We start from the raw sequence: 15922 nt of genomic DNA, 5'->3' as shown, positions 1-15922 counted from the left end.
AATTCACTTTCCCCCGCTATATTCAACTCAACTCAAAATACCACGAGATATAAAAAAAAACCCCGTATTTATCGCGAAACAAGAGGAGTCAAAAATGGACGTTAACAACGAATATTCAACTCTAATTGAGTTAGTGGTTTGGAATCCGGTTTACTTTTTCTCACATCACACGCAATGATAACCAAATCTACCTATCACTTCTATAAATCACCTTATCATATAACTATATAAGCACACTTACTTATCACTCTGCAAAAAAAGCATCGAAGATAGCAAGAGAGAGAGTAGAAAGAGAAACACAAAACCTTTATCTTACTTTCTCTCTCCTCCGCTCTTGTTCTAAATAAATAGACCTCATTTTTTTTTACATTTATTTTTTGAGTAGCCTTCTTTTTCAAGCTTTTGAAACCCTAGAAATTCTCGAACTTCGAGCCTCCAAAATATAAACCCTAGAAATTTCCAACTTTAATTTGCTTAAAATCTTTCTCTCTCTCCTATTTCTCTGCTCAATTCATTCATGTTTTGAGGATAATTTTCTTTCTCTCGATTTTTTTTTCCTCTTGTTCTGATCTTAATTTGGGGGTTTTTGATTTTAGGGGAAATTAACGAAATTTGATCTGTTAATTTGATCTGAATTTCTGGATTATTTAGGGGATAAAATGTCGTCGTTAAGCCGGGAATTGGTTTTTCTTATACTCCAATTCCTTGAAGAAGAGAAATTCAAGGAGTCCGTTCACAGGTATTTTTTATTATTTTTAATTATTATAATTTTTCTCTGTCCTAATTATTTTTTTTAAAAAAAAATTATGTTTTTTTTGGTTTTTATTACATGCGGAGAATTTATCCGAAGGAAGGTAATTTTAATTTTTTTTTGGTAAAAATAAAAAAATGGGGAGCCGTTGGAGGTCAATTTTTGAATTTTTGTGATGTTAGGGTTTTTGATGAGAATGTTTGGATAATTGTTGATGATTTTATGTTAATTTCATTTGCTGATTGTATATTGTATTATTTAATTTGTGAATTAATTTAATTTAATTTAATTTGGTGATTGGGGGTAGGCTTGAGCAAGAGTCAGGGTTTTTCTTCAATATGAAATACTTTGAAGAGAAAGTGCAAGCAGGGGAGTGGGATGAGGTTGAAAAGTATTTGTCTGGGTTTACCAAAGTGGATGACAACAGATATTCAATGAAGATATTCTTTGAGATTAGGAAGCAGAAGTATCTCGAAGCTCTTGACCGGTATGTTTGATTTCGGTTTTGTTTTCGAGTTTGATTGATTTGTTGTCATTGTATTTGGGGGGGGAGGGGGGAGTGAAATTGGTATTAAAATTGTGGTGTTTGTTTGAATTTATTAGGCAAGACAAGTCCAAGGCGGTTGAGATACTTGTTGGTGATTTGAAAGTATTTTCGACATTCAACGAAGAGCTCTACAAGGAAATCACACAGCTTTTAACTCTAACTAACTTCAGGTATACTTTACAAACCCCACAATCGTTCGTTTTAATGCTTTATAGGATATAGCACATGTGGACAACTGAGAGACTGTTTTGTGCCCTTGACTTGTGTCTTTTGGAAAATTAGTTAGTGAACATTGGGGTATTCCCCGGTGACGTGGAAATAATCTAAGGATTGATTTTTTTTTTTTGTACTGTTTGAATTGTTTCAATGTCAATTGGGAGAAGGAAATTGTATCAGTTAGGAAAATTGTTGCTGGGCTTATGTAATGATACGTTTAAGAGGGCCAATAGACCTTCCCTGTACATGCTCTTGGCATGGTGTCTCGTTGGGCCTTTTGAAAATTAGTGCTGCTGATGGTCCACTGTATACTTTAATTTCTTGCCACGTCTGTTGGAAGAATCTCACATGTATCTAATTTCAGATGTTTTATCTGATGGAAAAATCCATCATGCAAGACCTTGTCCCCCAAAGCGAGTGGTCACAAGAGCTGTAGTAATAGTTTATCGAGCTATTGCTCCCTGGTGATGGTAATAATTTAAGGATGGATCTTTGTATCCTTTTAATTTGTACGGTTGTACCATGCCTGTTGGGAATAGAAAATATTGCATGCACCCGGGGAGATCTATCGTGCAAGACCTCAACTCCCAAAGTGGAGTGGTCACAAGAGCTGTAGTAATAATTTGGCAAATTAGTGTTTCTAGCTGATGTGGTAATAATTTAGTTCTTGTCACGTCAGTTGGGAGCAGGAAATTTTGTTTGCTCCTGATTTCAAATGTTTTATCTAATGGGGAGATTACCATGAAAAACATTTCTAGTGTGCGATGTGATCTGCAGTCTTCCTTAGATTGCCTTTTATAAAATTGTTACAGTACTTAGAACTTTTTTGGATACCTCAGGGAAAACGAGCAGCTTTCAAAGTATGGTGACACCAAAACTGCTCGTAACATAATGTTGGTAGAGCTTAAAAAGCTGATAGAAGCAAACCCGCTTTTCCGTGACAAGCTGGTGTTCCCGACTCTGAGATCGTCAAGACTGCGTACACTAATTAATCAAAGGTAAAAGGCCCTGCTGTCACTTTGTTTGTTGGTTGAATGGTTTAATGTTCATGGTGATATTTATGTTCATAAATTCTGTCATACACGGCAATTGCTAGAGTGACTTATTATGTCTCAGTCTCTTTAAACTTCAGATAAGGCCAATGTCTGTGGGATGGCAATCAGAAACCTACTGTTTACTTTTTTAAAATAAATGAGTGAGGTAGTGTGTTTGTTTGATTTGCTGAAAATTATGAAAAGCACGTAAAATAAATGGAAAAGATTAGGGTAAGGGATAGTGTTATCTAAGTTGCTCTCACTCACCCAGTCACCCCCATGAACCGTGAACTGGAAAAGCATATTATACTAATAAACAATACTTTGATTCTTAATTTAGTCTTCCTTACATGACACGTCAATCTTCTTGAACCACATAACCGTAGAAGAAAATTTAAAATCAGAAGGATCAGTGTTCTGAAAAGCACACCTAAGGTGCGTCTAGGCACTAGGGAATTAGGGCAGAGCGCGTTTTTTTGCTCTAGGCTAGAAGTATTCAATAGGCGCACTAATGCGCACCTAATTGTCATGTATATTCTTAAAAAGACTTGATCTATTTGGTATCTGATTGTTATCAAACAAGATTGGGTATATATGTTTACTGATTTTTTAACTCTCTGATTTGTGCAGCTTAAATTGGCAGCATCAGCTATGTAAGAATCCCAGACCAAACCCTGATATCAAGACATTGTTCACTGATCATACGTGCACTCCTCCAAATGGAGCTGTTGCACCTGCTCCTGTAACTCTTCCAGTTGCTGCTGTTGCAAAGCCTGCTGCTTATACACAGCTAGGAGCTCATGGTGTATGTTGTCTACAATCATTTGCTAGTTTGTTTGTTTTTTTTTATCTTTTCTTTTTCTTTTTGAAGTTTGCTGAATAAGTTAAAAAATTATGAATCTCAATTATGATGTCTTATTTTATCTTGCAGCCATTCCAGCCTACACCTGCAGCTGCTGCAGCTAGTGCTAATGCTTTGGCTGGTTGGATGGCAAATGCTGCTGCATCCTCTTCTGTCCAAGCAGCAGTGGTGACTGCATCATCCATTCCTGTGCCCCCAAATCAAGGTGGGTACTGACATAATAAGCTGTTTGTGAATATTTACTTGTAATTATAATTGAGGCCGGTGAAATTGGTTAAGAGGCTTCCTGTTTAACTGTTCTTAACTATAGAGGCACCTTATGTATTGAGGAACTCCCTAACATCTATTTTAGCTTAATGTTGGCTTTGTTTAATAGTGGGGAAGAGTTGATGGCTTTAAAAGGAAACTTAATTTCTCGTTTGTATCTGAATATTCTTCTTTACTTGTGTCAGCTTCTTCGTAGACATTTTTATTTATTTATTTTTATTTAGAACCTGAGCTTTTTATTTATATATGTATTTTTTTTTTTTTGGTAGTCCCAATCCATAAAAGGCCAAGAACACCGCCTACAACACTTGGCATGGTTGATTATCAGAATCCTGATCACGAACAGCTGATGAAGCGTCTTCGTCCTGCGCAATCTGTGGAGGAGGTAACTGTTCTGTTCTGGGCTTAACTTTTCATGTTGGTTCCAATGTTAAGTATGTTAATCGGCAGTTTACTTACTGCATATTCTTTGTTGTTTTACTTTTCAGGTTACGTATCCAACACCCCGCCAACAAGCTTCTTGGTCTGTTGATGACCTCCCCAGAATGGTGGCCTTTACTTTGCACCAAGGCTCAACTGTTACAAGCATGGATTTCCATCCTTCTCATCCCACATTGATGCTTGGTATGAAGGCTATTCATTTATTGTAGTTCCATACATGCACTTTGTTTTCATGTCTTGTGCTAACTTTGATGTTTGGATTAGTTGGTTCATCTAGCGCGGAAATTACTCTTTGGGAGGTTGCATCACGTGAGAAATTGGTGTCAAAGCCTTTCAAAGTTTGGGACATGGCTTCATGCTCTTTACAATTCCAGGTTAATCTATCACCTTGTAGTAATTTTCTTGTTCTTAATATTTGTGTGTGTGTGTCACTCTCTCTCTCTTACTACTTTTTTTTGGACATACAACACTTATGACTGCATGCTCTTGTAGCTGAACCAGCCCAGTCTGTAGGCCTAATGATTGTGAGTTTTTACAGGCTGCCTTTGTCAAAGATGTAATATCAGTCAGCCGAGTTGCATGGAGTCCTGATGGAAATTATCTGGGTATGTCTGCTTGCTTATTTTTGTTTTTGTAATTGTTTTTCTTGCTGCTTCTGCTTCTTTTTTTTTAAAATATCTTTTGCTCCTGTTTCCATCGTCTATGGTCTCATTCAGTTCATTGTTGCAGGAGCTGCCTTTAGTAAGCACCTGATCCATTTATATGCTTATTCTGGACCAAATGATCTTCGACAACAGTTGGAGGTAAATGAAGTATTATCTTGCTTGTTTAAGTTGTACTCTGAACATCAAACCTGACCAATATATCCTTAAGCTTGCAGATTGATGCCCATGTTGGTGGGGTGAATGATCTAGCTTTTGCTTATCCTAACAAGCAACTTTGTGTCCTAACATGTGGAGATGATAAGATCATTAAGGTAAGAATGGAGTAGGTTTTTAATATTCAGGTTCAATTTCGCATGCTGGTTATGATGTTTTTACTCTTTCTTACTAATGCTTCTATCAAACAGGTTTGGGACTTATCAGGAAGAAAGTTATTCAATCTTGAAGGCCATGAAGCACCTGTTTACTCAATATGCCCTCATCACAAGGAGAACATTCAGGTATCTAACCAATAGCCCTGAAGTTGATAATTGTGATACATACAGTAGACGTGATGTTTGGGTCTAAAACTGTACTCTCTTTTCTATTAGTAAATTATGAATTGATCTGATTGATGATGAGCTGTGAACTAAGCCCATGCTTCCTGTTAGTAAATTAGTAGATTATTAAATCTTGAAAATCTTGAAGACACTATCCTGCTTCCTGTTCTTGTAACACTATGCTCATTTGCTTCCTTTCCTTCTCAGTTCATTTTTTCAACTGCATTTGACGGGAAGATTAAAGCTTGGCTGTATGATAATACGGGGTCTAAAGTTGACTATGATGCTCCTGGACACTGGTGTACTACAATGCTTTACAGTGCTGATGGAACTAGGTATGGATAAATTTGTGAAAATTGTCTTGTAAAAAGGATTCAGTCCATCAGGATTCCCAATTTTAGGATCTCTGACATAGCATGGAGTTGATGCCATGTGATGTTTTTACCTACACCTGTCTTATTGTATTGCAGATTATTTTCGTGTGGAACTAGTAAAGATGGAGAATCTTTCCTGGTTGAGTGGAATGAGAGTGAAGGGGCAATAAAAAGGACATACACTGGATTTAGAAGGAAATCAAATGGCGTTGTGCAATTTGACACAACACAAAATCATTTTCTAGCTGCAGGGGAAGATCATCAGATAAAGTTTTGGGACATGGATAATGTCAGTGTACTCGCTCAAACAGATGCAGAGGGAGGGCTTCCGGTTAGCATCTTTGGATTTGTCTATATATCATGGGAAAGTCCCCTCTTCCCACAAGTAGGATGTAGTGCTGTTGCTTATGTTATGTTTTGAAATGCGTTTCAGAATCTTCCACGGTTGAGATTCAACAAGGAAGGGAACCTTCTTGCTGTTTCCACTGCAGATAATGGAATCAAAATTCTCGCAACTGCAGCTGGTCTTCGTTTATTGAGGACTGTAGAAGCCCCACAATTTGAAGCACTGAGGACACCTATTGAAGCTGCTGCTATCAAGGTAACCTTCAATGATTTAAATTTATATAGCAGCAATTATTAGTAGCTGTCTAAATCTTATTATATTTCTGATCTCTTTTTGTAATGCCTCGAGGCCAAGACCACTAAACTTGCCAAGCATATTAGATTGACCATGTGTGTTTCTGTGCTTGTCCTCCTAATTCTCATATGTGCTTGTCTCAATTTTCTGCAATGACTCATGAACATTCTATCCAATTGTGGTGAGTACTTATTTGGAATCGTTAGTTTTGATGTAGCATGTGCTACGGAGCATAATTGTGTCTGAGAAACCTTGGACAAAAAAAACCGTTGTACATTCTTTTGTAATGAAAGCCATCCCATTTCATTGTACCTGGATTTTCTTCTCTATTCATGTTCCTTTGCATCATTGTATTTTAGCTTAGTTTTGGATTCCCTTTTTCTTCAGAATGGAAACATGGAAAAGGCTCGGATGGCCGAAGATGCAATTGAGACTAAAATCAAGCCTTGGCAGTTGGCTGAAATCGTGGAGCCTGTTCAGTGTAGGCTGGTGACTTTACCAGAAAGCATGGACAGCTTCAGCAAGGTTTGTTAATCGACTCTTTAAAATCATATGCTGTGCACAGAATTTCTCTTTCTTATCTGAATGTTGCATGCCTCTAGGTTGCTCGACTTCTTTACACCAATAATGGTATTGGGGTTTTGGCGCTTGGTTCAAATGGTATCCAGAAGATCTGGAAGTGGAGTCGCAGTGAGCAAAACCCTAACGGGAAGGTAATGGAAGAGTTTCTGTTTTCATCAAATATGTTTTTGAAATCTTTGAATGAACTGTTGCTAAAATTGTTGAGTTTCAATTTTCAATAGGCCACTGCCAGTGTGGTTCCGCAACATTGGCAACCAAGCAGCGGTCTTCTTATGACTAATGATGTCCCAAGTGTCAACGCTGAAGAAGCTGTACCATGCATAGCACTTTCGAAAAATGATTCATACGTAATGTCAGCTGCTGGTGGAAAGGTGTCATTGTTTAACATGATGACATTTAAGGTATTTATATTTATGATTATTAATGTAAAGTATGCCTGCTGTTCTATAGTTCAGCTTTATTATGGACTTCATGGGCAACTAATTATTTTGCAATTTCAGGTCATGACGACATTCATGCCTCCTCCGCCTGCCTCAACTTTCTTGGCATTCCATCCCCAAGACAACAACATCATAGCAATTGGAATGGAGGACTCAACCATTCACATATACAATGTTAGAGTAGACGAGGTAATTATTTTCAATTGCAAAGTAACTTCTTTATAGTGTTTTCTTATATTAGTATGCCATCTATTTAAGGTTTATTCAACCTCTTAATTTCAGGTTAAATCAAAATTGAAGGGTCACGTGAAGCGCATTAGTGGTTTAGCATTTTCAACCATTCTTGGTATCCTGGTATCATCTGGGGCTGATGCTCAGGTAGGCAATATTCGACCTCTTTTGGGAAGTTAATACAACCTTTTGGTTTTAACTTTTGTAATTTTGGAAGAGATATATTGATATAGACTAGAGTGTTTACAAATGAAGTGGCCAGGTCACCAGTGAAGAATATTTACTTGGGTTGTATGGTCTAGTTGTTCCTTAGAATTATTATTTCTGTATGTGTTATCCTTTCCGATTTGGGCATTAGACGGCGATGGCTCTCTATGGGTAGTTTGGATAACGATTACTTATTATGACTAACAGGGCCGGCTAAGGTTCTGGTCTAGTTGTTCCTTAGAATTATTATTTCTGTATGTGTTTTCCTTTCCGATTTGGGCACTAGGCGGCGATGGCTCTCTATGGGTAGTTTGGATAACGATTACTTGTTATAACTACTACCTAAGAAAATTGCTCCATTCCTAGTACATTTTATACCAAGTGTTGAAATTTTATTTACTTATTTTTTGAATAATCAATATATGGTTTTTATGCTGCATTCAGAGGCAGTCAATCTCTCTGTATATGAGGTTCAATTGCTTTCAAATGACAATATATTAACCTGATACTGTTGATGTATGCTACTATGACTTATAATAAAGTGTCTTTTTCACTATTATAATGGTGGATATATGACTACAGCTGTGTGTCTGGAGCATTGATACCTGGGAGAAGAGGAAGACTGTCACAATACAACTTCCAGCTGGTAAGGCAGCTACTGGTGATACACGAGTCCAGTTTCACTCTGACCAGACTCGTTTGCTAGTGTTCCATGAAACCCAGCTAGCAATATATGATGCCTCTAAAATGGAATGCATTAGACAGGTATAACAGAGTGGTTTAACTATGTTTTGCTTTGAGGTTGATTGTAAAAGATCAGTTGTGATTCTTCTATGCCTTCTTATATTGCAGTGGGTTCCCCAGGATGCATTGTCTGCACCAATATCCTATGCAGCATACTCGTGCAATAGTATGATAGTTTATGCTTCTTTTTGTGATGGCAACATTGGAGTATTTGATGCGGACACTTTGAAACTTAGATGCCGTGTGGGCCCTTCAGCATACCTTTCTCAGGCTCAATTGAATGGGTGAGTAAAAAGACTTTACCATCTGTAATGTTGAACATTATATTTCATTCTATTGATACAGTACTGCATTATTTATTTAAAAATATAATCCATATGATCAAATTCCGACTCTCATTATTAGTACCTGAACTATTGTTTGTGTTTATCTTGAGAGGGTTAATATCACAATAAAGTCCTGAAGTTTTAGCTGGTTATGCACTTGAGTTTATTTTGTTTCTTGGGTATGTGTAATTTTTCTCAATTATTCAGTGAAGAAAGACCAAGTACCTGAGACGTTGACATATGCAATGCTGCTTTGTTTTGAGTTGCTGACCACAAGGGTTATGTGGTAGATGTAGATTCTATATTTATATTAGTCTCATCTAATCTGTCTCTACTTGTTTTAGGAGCCAAGCTGTTTATGCGCTAGTGGTAGCTGCCCACCCACAAGAACCCTTTCAGATTGCTGTAGGGTTGAGTGATGGAACCGTTAAAGTGATAGAGCCAGCCGAGTCAGAAGGCAAGTGGGGAGTGTCTCCACCTGCCGATAATGGGTTGCTAAATGGCAGAACGGCCTCATCATCTGCTACAAGCAGCCACACTCCTGATCAAATACAAAGATGAACCTCTCTAGAAAATCCTGTCTGTACATTGTTGAAATTCTTTATTTAGTGTACTAGTTTACTACAGTTTAGTGAGTAGACTCTAGGATTGTGATCTTCAGATAATGTTTTCTCAGCAAGGATAAAGACACAATGTTTAGACAGAATTGGTTAGAGAGGTGCATTCTTGTATCATTATCTCGTCCAATTGAAAGTGAACTGGGCTCTGTATTTTAGAAAATTGTATATGAGTTCTTCTGTCTTGATGACATTGTATTACTAGAAGATTTACAGATGCTTTGAGCAATTGCTCTGCAAGGGAATGAATCGTTAATCAAGCAGTATTATAAGCATGTATTTCTTTTGTTGGGGTTTTCCCCCCTCTTTCACCCAAAAAAAAAGGAAGCATGTATTTCTTTTGTGTTTGCTTGGGGTGATGTGAATCTTGGGCCAAAGAAATTGTTTGCTGTCTGAAGGTGAAGGTTCCTTTCAGTCCGAAGGCGAATAGACTGAAATCAGGAATAGTCTGAAGGTGAAAGAAATTTTTTGCAGGCAGAATGTAAATCAGTCTGGGACAGCATTCAACTGATTTGGAGTTTTGGACGATAATCTTACTATTTGGACTTGTAAAAATACAATAATATCAAATATTATTGTGTTGTTTTTATAAAAAACAAATTGAAATTGTATAGATTTTTTGTAAAAAAAAAAAATTGTATAGATTTAGTACTACTTTTTTCTTTTTATTATTTTTTTTTCTCTCTTTCTCATGCCAAACCTAATCAGGGTTTGTTTGGTATTGTTGTGGTTTTGGTTTTTAAAAATATATGTCAATTAATGAATTAATAATTGCTAAGTGATTAATATTATGATAATTTTGAAAATTGATGGCAAGAAAAATGAAAATAAATTTCTTACCGTATTTTTAGTAAATAGAATGAAATAGCTTTACAAGGGTTAAGGGTAAGTCTAACATAGTTACTTTCACTTACTACAATATAAATTCTACCCACTTAAAAGGGTAGCTTTGGAAAACGAACATCTCGTTTTGCTAGGGAGGTGGGTGATTGTATTGGTGAGTGCTTGGAGGTTGATGAGTCTGACCCTCTTGGGTGGGAGGAGTACATGAGGATGAAGGTGTTGGTGAATATCACCAAACCGCTTAGACGGGGGTTGAAGGTTGCTATGGAGTCGGGGGCTACCAAGTGGATAGGATTCAAGTATGAAAGGCTTGGGGATTTCTGCTTTTTTTGTGGTCTGTTGGGGCACATTGATAAGGATTGTGTAGAGAAGGAGAAGTGTGATGATGAATCGCCGTTGGTGTTTCAATATGGTCCGTATTTGTCTGCTTCACCACACCGTCCAAAAGTCTCTGCCATGGACCGTGAAAAAGAAAGAAAATGGGCTGCAAATCTGATGATGAAGAGAAGAATTCCGAGGGCGGATTATAATGATCCTTCAGTCATTAGGCTGGGACCTCCGGGGGCAGCTAGAAAGCTTCTGTTCTCTACCCCTGGTGAGCTCAATGTGGCTTCTCCTAAACCGCGTTCTGTGGCTCTGGTTGCTGTCGAGGACAATGGAAGTGGTAAAATGGTACTACGACCAAAAGCTTTGTTGGAGGAGAAGGGTAAAGCTAGTGAAGACTCCGTGGGAGTGGCAGGGTATGCTTCTGTTATGCGTGGTGGGGACGAGATTATGAAGGAGTATGAAGCTGCTGATGGGATGTTACTAAATGAAAAAATTTATGCGTCTACTTGCTCCAAGAAGACACATAAAAAAGGAAGGAGGGAAGGTGTTGCTTGCATGGACACATCAGAAAGTTGTGGAAATCCCACTGGCTCAAAGAAAAGAAATGTAGAAGAGGTCATTGGTAACAATCATGATGCTACTGTTAATTTTTCTGAAAAAAAGTTAAAAATGTGTGCTAGTGATAAATCTTCTGTTTTTCCTGTTAATGAAGTAGAGGGTATTGGGAATGTCCAAACCCTCGAAAAGCCATGAAAATAATAAGCTGGAACTGCCGCGGGCTTGGCAACCCGAGGCGAGTTCGTGCCCTCCAAGATAAATGTTGGAGGGAAAGGCCAAATTTCGTTTTTGTAATGGAGTCTATGATTGATAGTACTACTTTAAATAAAATAAAAAACAGATGTGGCTTTTCTTATGGCTTATGTGTTAGTAGTGTTGGTAATTCGGGTGGTATGGGTTTTTGGTGGAAAAATATAAATGCAAATGTGGTCTCGTATTCTGATCATCACTTTGAGGTAGATGTACTTGATGGTAATAACTCCCCTATTTGGAGAGCTATTGGCATTTATGGGTGGCCGGAACAAGCGCAAAAACATAATACTTGGTCATTGATGGCCTCTCTAAAATCAAAAAACAGCTTGTCATGTATTATGTTTGGAGATTTCAATGAAATAACTAGCTTGAGTGAGAAGGATGGTGGTGTTCCTAGAAGTGAGAGGCTCATGGATGCATTTAGAGATGCTATCGATACTTGTTGCTTTCGAGATTTGGGGTTCAAAGGTAGCATTTACACTTGGGAAAGAGGGAATTCTATGTCGACTTATGTGCGTGAACGGTTGGATAGATTTCTTGCTGATGATGGATGGGTATCTTTGTTCCCAGATTATCAAGCCCGAAATTTCCCTATTTACAGCTGTGATCATGCTCCAATTATGTTGACTGTCAAGAAAAGAGATGATTCTAGTGCACATGGAAAGAGCTTCCGGTTTGAGCCTCTTTGGCTCTCTCGGGAAGAATGTGGGGAGATTGTGGATAGAAGTTGGCATACGAGTCTTGCGATGGATATAAATCAAAAAATTGCCCGATGTGGTGAAGACTTGAGTTCATGGGCAGGGAAGACTTTTGGCTTGATCAAGAAAAAAATAAAAAAGGCCGAACAAAAGCTGCGTGAGTTGAAGGAAGGTGCAATGGATGGTCCGACCTTGGACTTGTGCAAAAACTTATCCGAGGAGCTTGACTCTCTCTATTTGTAGGAAGAATCTTTTTGGTTTGCTAGAGCCCGAGCAAATGAGCTTAGAGATGGTGATAAAAACACAAAATATTTTCACCATAAAGCTAGCCAACGAAGAGCAAAAAATCGTATCTCTGGTTTAATGGACTCAAGTGGAGTGGTACTTCACCAACGTGTGGATTTGGAACGACTCATTGAGGCTTACTTTAATGATCTCTTCGCAACAAGTTCACCGATAGGATTTCAAGGGGCGTTGGAAGGCATAGAGGAGGTTGTATCTGATGAGATGAATGCAATGCTTGATGCTGAGCCTACAGGTGAAGAAGTTAGGGAAGCCTTATTCCAGATGCATCCGAATAAAGCTCCCGGCCCCGATGGTATGCATGCTTTATTTTTTCAGAAATTTTGGCATATTATTGGGAATGATATCATTAGCTTTGTGAAAAAGTGGTGGAGGGGTGAGGCGGGTTTAAAGGAAATAAATAACACTTGTGTTGTGCTTATTCCGAAAGTGGAGGATCCTAAATTAATCTCTGAGTTTAGGCCTATTAATTGTTGTAATGTCATATACAAAATTATTTCGAAGACTTTGGCCAACAAATTGAAGGGGTTTTTAGGTGATGTGATCTCCCAGAATCAGAGTGCTTTTGTTCCTAAACGCCTCATTACTGATAATGCAATTGTTGCTTTTGAGATTTTCCATGCCATGAAGAGAGGAGGGGAAGGGAAGGAGGGAAACATTGCGATGAAACTGGATATGAGTAAGGCTTATGATCGGGTTGAATGGGTGTTTCTGGTGAAGGTGATGGAAAAGATGGGTTTCTCTGGGGCTTGGATTAACAGAATCATGGACTGCCTTGAGAGTGTCAATTTTTCTTTTAAGATTAATGGACACATTTCGGGTTCTGTTACTCCATCGAGAGGGTTGAGGCAAGGGGACCCTATTTCCCCGTATTTGTTTTTACTCTGCGCTGATGCCTTCTCGGGTTTATTGAATAAGGCCGCTTCTGATAAGCTTATTCATGGTGCGAGGATTTGTAGAGGGGCTCCCCGGGTCTCACATTTATTTTTTGCCGACGACAGTATACTTTTTGCTAGAGCCAATGCGCAAGAATGCTCCGTTATAGCTGACATTATCAGCAAGTATGAGAGGGCATCGGGTCAGAAAGTCAATCTAAGCAAGACCGAGGTCACCTTTAGCAAAAAAGTTAGTACTGTTCGGAAGGGGGAAATTATTGAGATTCTAGGAGTACAGGAGGTTGAGCGACATGAAAAATATCTAGGCCTTCCTACAATTATTGGCAGATCAAAAAAGGTAATTTTTGCAGGGCTCAAGGAAAGATTATGGAAAAAGCTACAGGGATGGAAGGAGAAATTGCTTTCAAGACCGGGTAAAGAAATACTTATCAAAGCTGTGGCCCAAGCAATCCCAACTTACATGATGAGTATCTTCAAAATTCCTGACACTTTGATCGATGATTTTCACTCTCTTCTAGCAAAATTCTGGTGGGGCTCGAATGATACTACTAGAAAGATGCACTGGCAACGGTGGGATCTTCTTTGTCAACCAAAAGGTAATGGGGGGTTGGGGTTCCGTGATCTTCGATGTTTTAATAGAGCTTTACTTGCAAAGCAATTTTGGAGGCTTCACCATAATACGGGATCTTTGTTACACTCGGTGCTTAAGGCGAAGTATTTTAAGAAGGGGGATGTGTTGATAGCAAATGTAGGATATGATCCTAGTTATGCTTGGCGTAGTATGTGGTGTGCCAAATCCTTGTTGCTTGATGGTCTTAAATGGAGGGTTGGAAATGGTAGTGCAATTAATGTTTGGTGTGATGCTTGGTTACCGGGTAGTACATCCACTTTAGTTCCAACTCCATCAGTTGACAGTAATATGGAACTTTGCGTTGTTGATCTGATTGACCACTCTTGTAATTGCTGGGATGTTGAAGCAGTGAATAATACGTTTATTGCTGATGAACGTGCTCTGGTTTTGTCTATTCCCCTGTCAACAAGGAACCCGATTGACTCTATGTTTTGGTGGCCCAACAAAAATGGAGAGTACAGTGTGCGATCAGGGTATTGGCTCTGCAAAAATGGGGGTAACTTTGACTCTGGTGATACTTGGGATAAGGTGTGGAAGATAATCTGGAATCTGAATGCTCCGCCTAAGCTACGACAATTTTTATGGAGAGCCTGTAAAGGTTTTCTTGCGGTTCGAGAAAGGCTGGTTTATCGCCATGTAATTGATGATAAATTATGTGCAATATGTGGTTGTGGGGAAGAGTCGGTTATCCACGCTATTTTTGAGTGCTCAGCAGCTAAGGAAATTTGGGCTACTAGCTCCTTTATGGGTCTAATAGATCAAGCTCCCAGTGAAAGTTTTACAACCAGATTCTTGTGGCTATGTGACAGAGCTACGAAGGAGGAGCTCTCTACTATCGCATCCCTCTGTTGGGCAGCTTGGCATTGTAGGAACAAAGCTACTTTTGATGATGAACCTTTCACTCCTACTTTGGTGGCTATTGGGATGGCCAAAATGGTCCAAGAGTATAATGCATACTCTGTGAAGGTCTGTCCGCAGGTGGGTCGTGCTGCTCCATCAGCAAACAATTCTTGGTGTTGCCCTGATCCTGGCATTATGAAGATAAATTGTGATGCCATGGTGGGAAGTGAAGTCCAGTTGGGTGTGGTTGTGAGAGATGACAGAGGCATGGTGCGTGCTGCTGCTGTAAAGAGAGGCAAGATGGGGTGGGCTGTTAGGGAGGCCGAAGCTGCTGCTGTGCTTTTTGGCGTGAGTATCGCAAGGAGAATGGGTCTGTCAAGTGTGGAGATTGAAAGTGATGCTCTGTCTGTGGTCACGGGAGTAAAACAGAAGGCGTTGGGTTTTTCCCCTTTCTTCCTGTTGATTGATGATATTGTTGCTAGTTCTATGTTTTTTGATTATTTTTCTATTTCTCATGTAAATCGGGCAGGGAATACCTTAGCTCATTTGGTAGCTAGGTGGGACACTAGAAACTCTGATGAATTTGTGTGTTTTGGTCCTTTTCCGCAAAGTTTGCTAACCTTGGCGGAAATTGACTTACTTTAATAATATTCTCTGCCGGTTTCTTCAAAAAAAAGGTAACTTTTATGTCGGGATAACTTTTGATCATTAAGACAAATTCACAATGGTTGTACAACCAATTTTTCAAAAGATTTCTCTAATATCTAAGACTCCATCCTATAACTTTCCTTAAATTACGTGTAAAGTCTATCATTACGAATGTTGTGATTGATATGAAACAGAGTGACTTAGGGCCTATTCTCATACGTTGAAATTCAGTTCAATTCAGCTCAGCTCAGCTCCTAATTTCGTTCTCTTTTAAAATATTAATTTCAATTCAGTTCAGCTGAATTCAGTCAATGAGAACAGACCCTTAGCAATAATTCTGTATACATGAAGTACTTGTATATTTTAGACCGCACCCAAAGAGTGAATTGGGTCGAATCATTGTATAACCCGACACCAGTTAATCGCACCTCCCTTCTTCATACTAA

The 15922-nt window shown here is 38.7% G+C and overlaps 2 protein-coding genes across 2 annotated transcripts; both read left to right on the top strand.

Annotated features, from left to right (window-relative positions):
* The first annotated feature begins 330 nt into the window (after positions 1–330).
* Positions 331–9755, top strand: LOC145606155 (topless-related protein 3-like). The gene is made up of 24 exons (XM_081662208.1): positions 331–739; positions 1059–1238; positions 1355–1468; positions 2354–2512; positions 3179–3353; positions 3480–3615; positions 3947–4062; positions 4166–4301; positions 4383–4492; positions 4657–4723; positions 4848–4921; positions 4999–5094; positions 5188–5280; positions 5527–5654; positions 5790–6024; positions 6127–6294; positions 6721–6858; positions 6936–7046; positions 7137–7316; positions 7416–7544; positions 7638–7733; positions 8376–8558; positions 8646–8821; positions 9208–9755. The coding sequence occupies exons 1-24, from the start codon at positions 660–662 to the stop codon at positions 9422–9424; spliced, it is 3297 nt and encodes a 1098-aa protein (XP_081518334.1). The 5' UTR covers positions 331–659; the 3' UTR covers positions 9425–9755.
* A 1644-nt stretch (positions 9756–11399) lies between these two features.
* On the top strand, positions 11400–12401 carry LOC145603831 (uncharacterized). Its single transcript, XM_081659814.1, has one exon. It carries the CDS (start codon positions 11400–11402, stop codon positions 12399–12401), a length of 1002 nt encoding a protein of 333 aa, XP_081515940.1.
* Positions 12402–15922: the final 3521 nt, after the last annotated feature.

The sequence above is a fragment of the Chenopodium album genome, chromosome 22, assembly GCF_948465745.1.
Source record: "Chenopodium album chromosome 22, dcCheAlbu1.1, whole genome shotgun sequence".
Lineage (NCBI taxonomy): Eukaryota > Viridiplantae > Streptophyta > Magnoliopsida > Caryophyllales > Amaranthaceae > Chenopodium > Chenopodium album.
The sequence above is the reverse complement of the archived record's forward strand: the minus strand, read 5'-3'. Positions and strand labels throughout refer to the sequence as shown.